Source organism: Vicugna pacos, chromosome 1 (genome assembly GCF_048564905.1).
Source record: "Vicugna pacos chromosome 1, VicPac4, whole genome shotgun sequence".
NCBI lineage: Eukaryota > Metazoa > Chordata > Mammalia > Artiodactyla > Camelidae > Vicugna > Vicugna pacos.
Window position 1 is genome coordinate 10,546,107 of NC_132987.1, and position 12,557 is coordinate 10,558,663.

At 42.6% G+C, this 12,557-nt stretch overlaps 1 protein-coding gene across 15 annotated transcripts in view; it reads right to left on the bottom strand.

The window, feature by feature from the left end:
• Positions 1–4,352: 4,352 nt before the first annotated feature.
• Positions 4,353–12,557, bottom strand: part of THRB (thyroid hormone receptor beta) — a 382,671-nt gene continuing 374,466 nt past the window's right edge. For all 15 annotated transcript variants that reach the window (XM_031677738.2, XM_072949695.1, XM_072950281.1 and 12 more), the window contains one exon: positions 4,353–9,270. In XM_031677738.2, coding sequence (XP_031533598.1) covers positions 9,029–9,270 — 242 coding nt within the window. In that variant the 3' untranslated portion in view covers positions 4,353–9,028. The remainder of the gene's footprint in view (positions 9,271–12,557) is intronic.

Consider the following 12,557-nt stretch of genomic DNA (forward strand, 5'->3'; position numbering starts at 1 on the left):
AGAGTGAAAGTTGGATAAGAGAGGCTCTTATTGCTTTCCTGTGGAAAATTCCACAAGGACCTTCAATTTAGTAACTGAGCCTCATGTCTATGTGCAGTCTTAAATAAATGTATCTTCCAGATGTCAGCTAGAGCCCTATCTTCAGAGCTGGGTGAAATTGCATCGAAAAATTCTTCTTTCAAGTTTTTGAAAGCAAATAAAGGAGGCCCCCCTGGATTCTGGGATAATGTATCAAGATCCCCTTTGCTCTGGAGTTCTGTGGTTCCGTATCAGGATGCTAGCTGGAGATCGACACATTATGAACTGACTATACTTCAATAAAAATGTATACATATACCAAAAAAAAGATGATAGCTGAATATCTCCTTTAATTTATTTCTGTAAGAAATTCACGTGCACCATACATTTGCCAATTTCAAGTTGATTATCTACAGCTGAGGGAGTTGTAGCACGATGTCCCTTCTTGAAACCTAAGTGTTTCTTTTTATCTTCTTTGTAGCCCCTCAACCTCCATTGCTGTAATTTCTCCTTCCATTAAGTAGGGCACTTTGGCTCTCCCCAAACTTAATGACTCAGACCCCAAAATGCTTAGTAAAACAATGTGTCCTCTTGTTAGACCGATACCACTAGAAGTCAGCTGGGTTATAAATAGGTCGTGCAGAGAGAAATGACTCTTCGATACTGCAACGCCAATGAGTGGTTTTGCCATAGACACAACCTAATGAGAGGTGCATGTGCTCTGCGTTAGGGTAGGGGAGTCTCTTTGGAAGAGAAGTGGTAAACATTTCCAGAGCAGAGTTGCCTTTGCTCATTCTTCAGGCGCTAAGTTTTTCTTCTGGTCTTACTGGTGCAGGTTGTGGAAAGGTACATGGATCTTGGGACCCTGTGTGCTCTGACACTTGTCAGCTATGTGATGTTGGATACGTTGCTTATTCACACTGAGCCTCCATGCTCCCATTGTCAAATAAGGATGCTCACACCTACTCTACGAGTTTAGGGGATGGATTAAAGGTAATGTAGAGGGTCCAGTACTATTCCTGACCTTGAGTTGGTGTTCATTACATGGTGGGCTCTTACTACACACTCCTCCAGTGAGGAACTCTGGAAGGGAGCACCAACACCCAGCCCAATCTCTGGGGTGGCTGCTGGGACTCTTGAGTGGAAACTAAATCCTGAGTGGTATTTTTGTCTAAGTGCTGGAGAAAGTGAAGGTAAATTTCCTGAAATGTTCAACTGAATTCTCACAAAGCAGCTTATTTACCAATGAATGTTCCTTGCCAGTTTTGGGGTTCTCTATCTTTTGAAATAATTTATTGTTACAAATACTCTATTTGGCTTTGACTTCAGGTAATGGAAAGAAACCCTAAAAGCTTTCTTCAAGGCTAAAAATGCTCATGCAAAACACTATAAAAGCCTTAGAATTCAAATAAATGTGCATATCTACAACAAATACGACTGTAGCATCTTTCTGGGATTCAGGGTAAAAAGTAAGAAGTGTCTTTCATGTCTCTGTATCTGTTGGGATTTGTGGCCACAGGAATTTTCAAATTTGCTAACTTGAAGATGGTTTACTATGCATCTGCCTCCCTCATTGCAATTAGTGCAAAAAAAAGTCTGAAGAAAATAAAGATGATGTTTTCATTCTTCCCTAAAAAAGAAGAGTGTTCATTACAACACCATCTGACTTGACATTTCATAGTATTGATTCCAAAAATGTTTGCACCAAAGTGAAGTTTTGTATGGAAAAAAAAAATTTCTATTGGCTTCTACAAAATTTCCAGCCAGCTGTTTATATGGAAAAAAAAACTTGCCCTCGACATGAGTCACCTGTAAGAAAAACTAATATCATATAATTAAATGAATAGTCTTATTTAGTTGTTTTCAGCTACTGTACAAAAATGTATCCAAGTGGACAATTTGTATGACCAGTTTATACTAAATGAAAAATTCCTACACATACGAATTCATGATACAGTGAAATATAGGTTTGGTTGTTGAGCTCTGTGATTCTCTGGAATGTGAGAACTGGTGCCCCCTTTTCCAGACCATCAGTAGACCTTGTTGGTTGGAGGAACCCCTGTATCAGATCATTGCAGGTCCTCTAAGCTCCATTTATCTGCCCAGGGTCTTTGGTTGTGCCTCATTGCCACCTGGGCTGTCACCAACCTGTGGGAGTGGAGATCAACTTTCCCTACTTGGGGAGTTGCTTTTGCTCTGAAGCATGAGACACCACAGGAGCTGCCTGTGGCCAGGCATGTACAATCTAGCAGAGGGGAGTCAACCCCATTTTGATAGTGGGAGGTGAGAGCTGGTAGGTAAATTCATATTTCCCCACTCCCACGTGAGCCATCCTGAGATGCAGTGGTTCATGTGGCCCCGGGAAGATGGCCTTGCAGGATCAGGCAGTCATTTGTGCTCAGTGTGGCCAGCTCAACCATGCACCCTGATCTTTACTCTCCTTCCCTGCCTCGTTCTCTCTTGCCTCCATTCCTGTTTCCTTTGAAGCTGTTATCTCCAGTAAAACTATAGTGTATAAACTCTGCTTTCTGGGGAACCCAGGCTAAGACAGCTCTCTTCTCATTTTAATGTAACATTCAGGCAATACCATTTTACTGATACAGACTTCATTTATGATTTCCCAGTATATGGTGTAAATGGATTCTGTCTTTTAAGAGTATAGCATGGAGCATTTTCATCCAATAGCTCATGGATCCTTAGAGATACACACCCAAAGTGTATCTGTAGCACTCTGCACTTCAGTAGTTAGTACTGCTAAGCTCTGCTTTGAGTTGAACATTTAATGTGTCAGAACTTGTATGCATGAACCTAATGATAACTCCACTTATTTACAAAGCCCTGAGTAGCTAAATATGAAACCAGGATGAAATATGAAACCAGTGTGAGCCAACTTTGGCCTCAGGCTTCTTTTCCTTCTGGGTTATTAGAATTGTCCAGGTTTGTGACATGACACCAAGTCTGTAACCCAAATCAAGCCATTAGTTTGGGGTCTTCTTTGCCTGTGTCATGGGGTTAAGAACCAGACCTAGCTGGAATGTATGTGTTAGAAACTCTCCAAAAGAAAACGAATAAAGTAATTTGTTGGGGGAGGAAATGTGTTCATCAGGGTGGAGTTGAGAGGTACATAATGTAGAGAAGAGACAAATATAAAATTTATACAGTCCTTTGAACAGAGAGTGGGAAGACTTAGAAAATAGTAGTCTGAACGGATCTAGCTCAGGGAAATAATAAATGCTTGCTCCGTCCTAACCTCCGTCTTGGCCTCTTTCATGAGCGGGGTAGGATATAAGCAAACACTTCCTTTGGAGCGTTTATTTGGCTCACGTCCTGGCCAGTTGTGCTGAACTTCCTCTCTGTTCAGGAGACTCTGTTGCCACATGGAAAATGGATGTGCTTTCAGACTTAACTAGTGGTGTGGACATTTGTTCCTTTGCTTGCTTGCTGTTCCTCCCACTTCTTACTGTAGCAAGACTTAGAATTTTCTTTGAGGACCCATTCCTGACTCAACTCTCAGTCCAGTTTAGGTGGGATTGGCCATCCCTCCCTTCCCCCACCCAGTTCCAGGATTTCAGAAGATGAAGCTAATTAGCATATCTGTCCTCCTCGGCGCAATGATTGGCTCAGGAGTGGGCACTTGACTCCATCTGGGCCAGTGAGGAGTAGGCTCAGGATTTTTACGGGAACCGTTGGGGAAAGGAAAGTCTCTTTCCACAGGTTTGGAGCTGTCAAGCTAATCTTGGAGCTACTGGGGGTTGCCATAAGATGAAAGCTTATGTGAGCACTACATGCAGAAATTTGTACAGAGGCAAATCTGTATATATAGAGAAAAGGGGCGTGTCCTGATGTGCTGAGTAACTGCCCAGATCCAGCCATGCATGACGCCATCTCACCCCTGGACTTTCCAGATATTAGGGACAATAAATTCCCATCAGACTTAAGCCACTTCAACTTCCAGCTTTCTGCTCCCTCATCACAGAAAGAGTCCTAACTCACATGTGTTCAGGGAATTGAGGATTGAGACATACACTGATAGCTGGTGTTAGTGTAATTCCATGTATACTATTCTGTAACATTTTGAGATAAAAAGATGAATGTAGTCCCTTTGGCTGCAGAAACTTCACTCTTCCCTCCTCACCCCATTTATGTGGCCCCTTCCAAAGAGATAATCTCCCATTAGCCTTTTACTTCTCGCCCTCCCCCCATACCCTCTTCCTAGGAAAATTTGCTTATTCTAGTAGATGTTAATGAAACAAATGCCTTTACATTCCTGTTTTTCTTCCTTTGGAAGCAGCACGATGAGAGGAGCCAGCAACACTGTGCCTATTTTAGAAAATAATAATTTTTAAAGAAAGAGACAGGAAAGTATGTCCATTATGAGCTTTTTCTTTTTTCTTTTTTAGAATTGTAGCTTATGAGTTTATCTACGCCCGCGATAGTCATAATTACAATTTAATATCTGCATACAAAAGCTATGTAAAAATCCATTTTTTCCCAAATATACAAATTTTCTTTTCGGATAGTTTAAAACATTTTGATCACAGATTTCAATAGAGTTTTAGGCTGAAAAAAATATTTCCAATCTAGCAATATCACTTAACACTGTTTGCAAAACACAAATCTTCCGATGACGATAAATCTTTCCCTGTTCTGTTGTATTTTTCTGTTTCTCAGGGCATGAAAACACAACGGGGAAAAGGGTGTTTTCTCTGAAGAAAGCCTTGATAACTAATTTAGCTTTGTAATCAAATGAAAAATGCCAATTAGAAAGAACTGAAAGAAAGAAGTGGCATACTGTCAGCTCATCCATGCCCTGATGTCTTCTGTGACAGCAATACACCTGTAATTAAAGTGTCTTCTTTCGTCTTACATTGTGCTCCGTAATTTACATGCGTATTATCCGCATCCTGAGGACAGATTTATATCTGATTGTCTTGTGCATAAGGTGGGTCAGCTTTAACTGTGCAACAGAAAGCCACAGACAGCATTTTACCTGCACGATATTGCTCTGGAAGGCGGCGTTAATTAAGGTAGAAACACACTAGAAATGCACACTTTTTGCATTTGCAAACATTTGTACAGCACAGTAAAAATTCTGTGATAAGGCCAAACCTTTTTTTCCCACTAGTCTCTCTTTTTTTGTGTGTGTATGTGTGTTTTTAATGTATTTTTTTTTAAAGATTAAAGTAAAATGTTTCCATTGTAAAAAATACACACCGGGCAAATCCTTACCTGGATAATAAATATCTACATCACAGTACAATAAAATTTCTTCTCTATAAAATTTAAATATGGATTATAGTCTATCACTATCAAAAGAAACACGATGCTAATATTTCCATATTATTAAAATAACAGGAAAAATTACAAGCTTATTTTAGAACCTGATGCCATAGCCACTGGAAAGAGGCAAAGAAATTCAAATGTCTGTGAGCACTGTCCTTTTGAAGAGGAACTGTGACTTGGTTATGCACTGCCATTCAGTTTATGAAAAAGGTTTAGCCTTACAAATGCTGGCTACGTTTCAAAAACCGTTAAGACCAATGTCATATCTTATGACTCATGCAGCAAAAGGTCAACGTGACACAAAGGGGTTAGAGTTTCGCAGAATAAAAATGGGCCATGGACAGTGACATGCTTTGAGGGCGTCAGCAGTTCATGGAGGCTGAGTCTGCAGGGGACTTAGTGTCGAAGAGGGAGGGACCAGGCCTGCCCACCTGTTCACGGAAGGGCAGCGAGCAGGTGATGCCGGAGCAGAGCCGGGCTGGCAGTCCACCCGGATGACCGCGCTGCAGGGGGGAGGAGGGGCCACTAGGGCACAGGTGAGGGGCATCACTGGGCTGAGGCATCAACACGGCAAGTGTGTCATTGAAGACCGAGGCTCCTTTGACTAGGAGAAACTCGGAGGCGGCACGTGGTGTTTTGAGCAGAATCATAAAGACGAAAAGATCTTACTTTTTTCACTATTTCTAGAAACACTGCACATCTAATTGAAGAGCAAAGTACACTTGAGCGCCACACACACACACACACACATACACACACACACAAACACACACATACACCACTCATCCCCAAAAGGTAAGTGATTTATAAATAGGAATCCCAGTTGTACGGCATGTTCTCTTCTGCTGGGATGTCTCCCCACGGTGAGGGGTTTCAGTCAGTCCACGTTTGATTTGAAAGTCTGGACAACATAGGAAAACATGTTAAAAAAAAATCCAGAGCAAATCTCTCCTGATCACGTCTAATGGGATGGAGGCTTGAGATGCGCTGAGTGCCTCAGTCAGTTCCGGAAGGAATGAGTCACTTTGACCACTGGGGCTGTGACCCTTTCAGTCCTTACAGCCTTTCCTTTCAGCCTGAAGTACTTTTAAGGCTTGTCCTCTTCAGCACGAGATAGCCAGCCTTCAACAAGATTTTGAGATCCACAGTTTGCCTGTTTCAGGCACTCATGTAAGGAGGCGAGGACCCATACACGCATTCGGGGCTGGCTGGGTCATCAGAGGTCTGCCGTGCCATCTGGCCAGTGGCCAATCATGGTTCATCCCTCAGGCTTCCTGATGCAGCTTTAGACCAGACTCTGTACTCACACTGAATCTGGGGGTGTCCGATTCCGGGGAGATCTCTGTCAAACAAACTGAGCAGCCTCTCCTGGGGAGACTTGCTGCCCGAGGGGTCTCTGAACCTCCAGTGCCTGCCTGCTGGCCTTCCTCTCCTTCTGAGGGAAAACGTGCCCCACAGCGGACAGCTTCTCAGAGTTACCCCGGGGCAGAGATGGTGCTGAAGCACTTGTGTTTCAGAGAGTACTTCTCCAAGGAGAGTCAACAGAGGGAGCTGAGATGTTACCAAAGTGAGGACCTTAAAGAGGCTGCTAGAGAAAACCAACCCCCAAAGTGTCTGTAGATAAGTCAGAGCAGGTTATCTGCCCGTGAACTTCATGCGCACAATTTTAACCTCTTCACCTACTTCCTGTCTCTGGTTAGCAAGTTCCATAGCGCCGTTCTTGTGTTTTTTCCCCAGAAGCCAGTATAATTGCTTTAGCATATTAAATAGATACATTTCCTCCCAGGTTATCTCCGGTCACACTTGGCATTTTTTAATGCTGTTCCTCTCCTTTTTCCAAGGCCGCCCTGCCTTTCTCTAAATAACTGATGAGTACTATGTCAACTCCTGATTTTGAATCAATACAGAAATTCACTTTCCTTAACTGTAAAGAGGGCGTAATCTCTGTCTAATGTAAAGTCACAAATCTGAATATGAAAGCGACCATCAAAAGGACCTGATTCCACTACCCTCCTTCTGAAATTGGTACAATATTAAGGATGGGAAATTTGGAGTTCATGACTTATATTTCAGGTGAAAAAAAACCAAGACTCAAGATCATAAATCTACCCATTGGCAGCGCAAACTAGAACTCAGGCATCCTGACTTCTGGGCCAGTTAGAAAAACAGAATTAATCCATGTGGTTTTTAGGCAAGTTTCACTGATATGGCTTATTTTCCCACATAACTTCCAGGATAAGGCAGTACAAGGCAGGCAGAGGAGCAGTTTATGTCCCCCATGGCAGTGAAGAATGAGATACATTCGATTGCATGGGTTTATTCTTTGCCCATTTTCTGACACTGAAGCGATCAGGGGCACCATCTGCTTTCTGGACACACACCTCTCCAGCGTTTGTCACTGGAGGGGTGGGCTGGGCAGGGAAAGGAAGGTGAGGGAGGGAGGGTTCATGTGCATGGTCTGCAGGTGTTTTCTGTTGAAGATCTGTCAGGGCAGTGCTGTCAGAGGGACGGAGTGGGTCAGTGGCTGGACCAGTCTTTGTTTAGTGATAGTCAACCCTCAGAGTCAGAGGGAAAAGGGGCCGAGGAAACACCTGTGAGTACAACAAAGAGCCTGGGGGTCTACGACCAGAAGGAAGCCACCTCAGACCATCAGGACGCGAGGAGGCTCTTGCTCTTCAAGCAGTGTTCTTCTGTGCTTCCTTCGCTGTACAACATAACCACACTCCTCTCTCCTCAGAGTTCCTCCAGAACAAGACTCAGATTTCAGCTGGTTATCTCTCCTGGATTGGATTTGATCCTTAGGGAAATCTGTCGTCAGCTCAGCAAAGATGCAATCAGGTTGAAGAACTTCAAGAGTTCGGGACGTAACGAATCTGGTGTCACCGAACAGTGAGGACATGCTGTAAACAGGCTTGATTTTTGTGGGAGTTTTCTCTGAGCCTAACCTGTAAGAAGCCTTCTTGCAGTGTGAGGTAATACTATGTGAATTTTTGGAAACTGTTGAATCACTGACATTAGTGAAGATGTTGGATTTCGTTGGGCTCACTGGAGGAAACTGTTTTCTTTGCTGGCTTCAGTCAGTCAGTCATTGCACATCTTTGAGTCACGCCCTTGTTATGATTTGAATTAAGTCATAGGATTATAAAAATTATAGTGAAAGGATAGCTGATTTGGGGGAAACATATATTCTTATACATTCTAGGTTAGGCTGCTAGGAGAGAAAACAGCATGCTTTTGGACAGATAAAGATATGTTCCGATCTTTCCCTAGGAAGCCGAAAGCCACATTTAACCAAAGGCTGTCTGCGCTGTGCTAACTTGAGCCTTGCAAAAGTCAGTATTGGATCAAGATGACTACACTGTCTTGGTTTTAAGTCTTTAGTCTTCTGCCGTGCCATTTTGCTTGCTCGAGTCTCTGACCAGGGACAGATGGGAGCTGGTGATGGCTTGGTGCTGGTGAATTAATGATTGTCCCCACCTGACCTCCACGACTGTAAAACCTTCAAAGCATCCATGTCAAAGGACTGGAGAACAAAATGCAATAGTTACAAGTACCCGCATTCAAGGGGCAGTTTCATCCATGTCTACGCCAAGGACTACCTCCCTTTACCCCTAAACGATCCCTCCCAACACAAAGAAATAAAGGAACAAACAAAAAAAGGGCTAGGCAATGGAATGACATGACACCCAGTAGTGCTGTTGGAATTAATGAGAATGAGTCGGTCAGTCTAATCCTCAAACACTTCCAAGAACAATGGGGGGAAGAGTTCCGTGGGGCATTCCACCTTCATGTGCAGGAAGCGGCTGGCGTGGCAGGCTCCGATCATCCGCAGATCTGTCACCTTCATCAGGAGTTTTGGCCAAAAGTGAGTCACGTGGTGTTTTCGGTAATTGATATAGTGTTCAAAGGCCAGCAGGAAACTGTCTTGGTATTTTTCTATTCTCTCAACGCAGGCAAGCCCTGGGCGATCTGAGGGGAAGAAAGAAGATGGATGTCAATTCACAGCTGGAAAGGAGATGGTTTGCCTTGTCCAGTTCAAGCCATTTGATCTGGGGACTTCCAACTCCTAGGAATGTGCGTGGATGCAGTACGAACTCTGGGCCATCAGGGACCCAGATATCAGGGAGTGGTGTAATTTACATGAGGGAGGCAATGCTTTGTTTAGATAAATGTCTCTGGTTTAGACCAATCACCTCCTTGGGTGTGAAGAGCGATGCCTCCCTCCTGCGGGCTAGTAGGAGAAGCCTCACCTAGAGAGCTGGGATTCTCTGCGTCATGAGGAAGGATTTTGACACGTACGCACGTGCATTGAAGGGAGGGATGTGAAAAGAGATTGGGAAGGTCCTAGGAGGCCTGGATGCCAAAGGAGGGATGTCAGATGGGAAGAAGCCCCGGTGAAGACAAGGCAGCACAGTCTCCAGTTTGAGTCATTCACGGGGCTGTAGCGAACCACTCCTTCCCTTCCCTTATGCCTTTGGTTGCTACTGTAGCAGCCTGGTGGTGGTGGTGTCTGAGGAAGTTCAAATGAAAAGAAAAGGGAATGTGAGCCAAGCTAGCATCACCCTGTGCAGGGAAGAGTCACAGTGGGAAGCTGGAGTTAGAGGATACCATGACGAGGTACAGCCTAGAAGATCTTCCCAGGTCTTGGGAGGACCACTGATCGTCCCACAACACGTAGGAGAGGACTCGAGGCGGTTTCAAACAAATGATGAAAGGATATCATTAGAGGGCTGGATGGTTGGGGAACACCTAGGCTGCAAACGCATGGGTTGAAAAAGTGGGTACAGAGGGAAAGTACCTCAACATAATAAAGGCCGTGTATGATAAGCCCACAGCTAACATCATATTAAATGGTGAAAAGCTGAAAGCTTTTTTTCTAAGATCAAGGAACAAAGACAAGGATGCCCACTCTTGCCACTTTTGTTCAACATAGCATTGCAAGTGCTACCCAGAACATTTAGGCAAGAAAAGGAAATAAAAGGCATCCAAATTGGAAAGGATAAAGTAAAACTGTCACTATTTGCAGATGACAATTCCAATTGCATCAAGAAGAATAAAATACCTAGGAATAAAGTCAACCAAGGAGGTAAAAGACCTATATACTGAAAACTATAGGACACTGATGGAAGAAAATGAAGAAGACACAGTAAGTGGGAAGATATCCCATGCTTCTGGTTGGAAGAATTAATATTGTTAAAATGTCCATACTACCCAAAGCAATCTGAAGATTCAATGCAATCCCTATGAAAATTCCAATGGCATTTTTTTTCACAGAAATAGAATAAACAATCCTAAAATTTGTGTGGAACCACAAAAAACCCCAAATAGCCAAAGCAATCTTTAGAAAGAACAAAGCTGGAGGCATCACACTCTCTGATTTCGAACTATATTACAAAGCTACAGTAATCAAAACAGTATGGTATTGGCATAAAACCAGACCTATAGATCAATGGAACAGAATAGAGAGCCTAGAAATAAACCCATGCATACATGGTCAGTTTTTTAAATTCATGACAAAGGAACTAAGAATATACAATAGGGAAAGGACAATCTCTTCAATAAATGGTGTTGGGAAAACTGGGCAACCACAAGTAAAGAATGAAACTAGCTCCCTATCTCATACCATACACAAAAAATAAATTCAAAATGGATTAAAGGCTTGAATATAAGCCCTGAAACCATAAAACTCCTAGAAGAAAACATGGGTAGTAAGCTACTTGACATAAGTCTTGGTGATGAGTTTTTGGATTTGACTCCAAAAATAAAGGCAACAAAAGCAAAAATAAACAGATGGGACTACATAAACCTAAAAATCTTCTGCACAGCACAGGGAACCATCAACAGAATGAAAAGGCAACTTACTGAATAGGAGAAGGTATCTGCAAATCATATATCTGATAAGAGGTTAAGGTCCAAAATATATAAAGAATTCATACAATTCAATAACAACAAAAAATCCAATCAAAAATGGGTTGGGGGATCTGAATAGATATTTTTCCAAAGAAGACATACAAATTGCCAGTAAGGACATGAAAAGGCTCCCAGCATCACTAATCATCAGGGAACTGCAAATCAAAACCACAAAACCACAACCTCATACCTATTAGAGTGGCTGCTATCAAAAAGGAAAGAAATAACAAGGGAATCCTTGCACACTGTTTTTGGGATGTAAGCTGGTATAGCCACTATGGAAAACAGTTCTGGAGGGTCCTCAAAAAAATTAAAATAGAACTACATATGATGGAGCAATTCCACGTCTGGGTATTTATCTGAAGAGAACGAAACCACTAAATTGAAAGCATATGCACACCCATGTTCTTTGAAGCATTATTGCAATATACAAGGTATGGAAACAACCTAAGTGTCCATTGATGGATGAATGGATGAAGAAGATGCAATACACACACACACACACACACACACACTCACACACACTCACACACATACACACTGGCTGGAATACTATTTAGCCATAAAGGATGAAATCTTGCCATTTGTAACGACATGGATGGACCTTGAGGGCCTTATGCTAAATGAAATAAATCAGACAGAGAAAGACAAATACTGTATGATCTCACTTATATGTGGAATCTAAAAAACAAAACAAAAAAACAAATAAAAGCCACCAAGGTCATAGATACAGAGAGCAGATTGGTGGTTGCCAGAGCAGGGCGGGGGGTGGGCGGTGGTTAGGAGGTGGGTGAAATGAGTGAAGGGGGTTAAAAGGTACAGACTTCCAGTTACAAGATAAATAGGTCCTGGGGATGCAATGTACAGCATGGGGACTGTAGTTGATAATACTGTTCTGCATATCTGCAAGTTGCTGAGAGTAAATCTTAAAAGTCCTCATCACGAGAGCAAAAAATACACAACTCTGTATGGAGATGGATGTTAGCTGGACTTATTGTGGTGATCTTTTGGAAATATATACAAACATCCAATCGCTATGTTGTACACGTGAAACTAATGCAATGCTAGATGTCACTTATACCTCAATAAAAGATTTTTAAAAAGAAATTTGTAAACCTGGATGAATTCCTCCTACAGCTCCAGGGAACAGTGCCATCCCCCTGCCCAGTTCTCCTCAGCTTGTGGTCTGATCCAATTGACACTTCAAGTGTCCAGTTATGGAAGTATCTGTATTAGTGAAACTCTAAATGGGGTTCTGCTTAATCCGAAAGGAAAAATCAGGGGTAATGTGTCAATCCACCCTTCTGGGTTTAAACAAAATATCCTAGTGTTTGGAATTCCGTGTC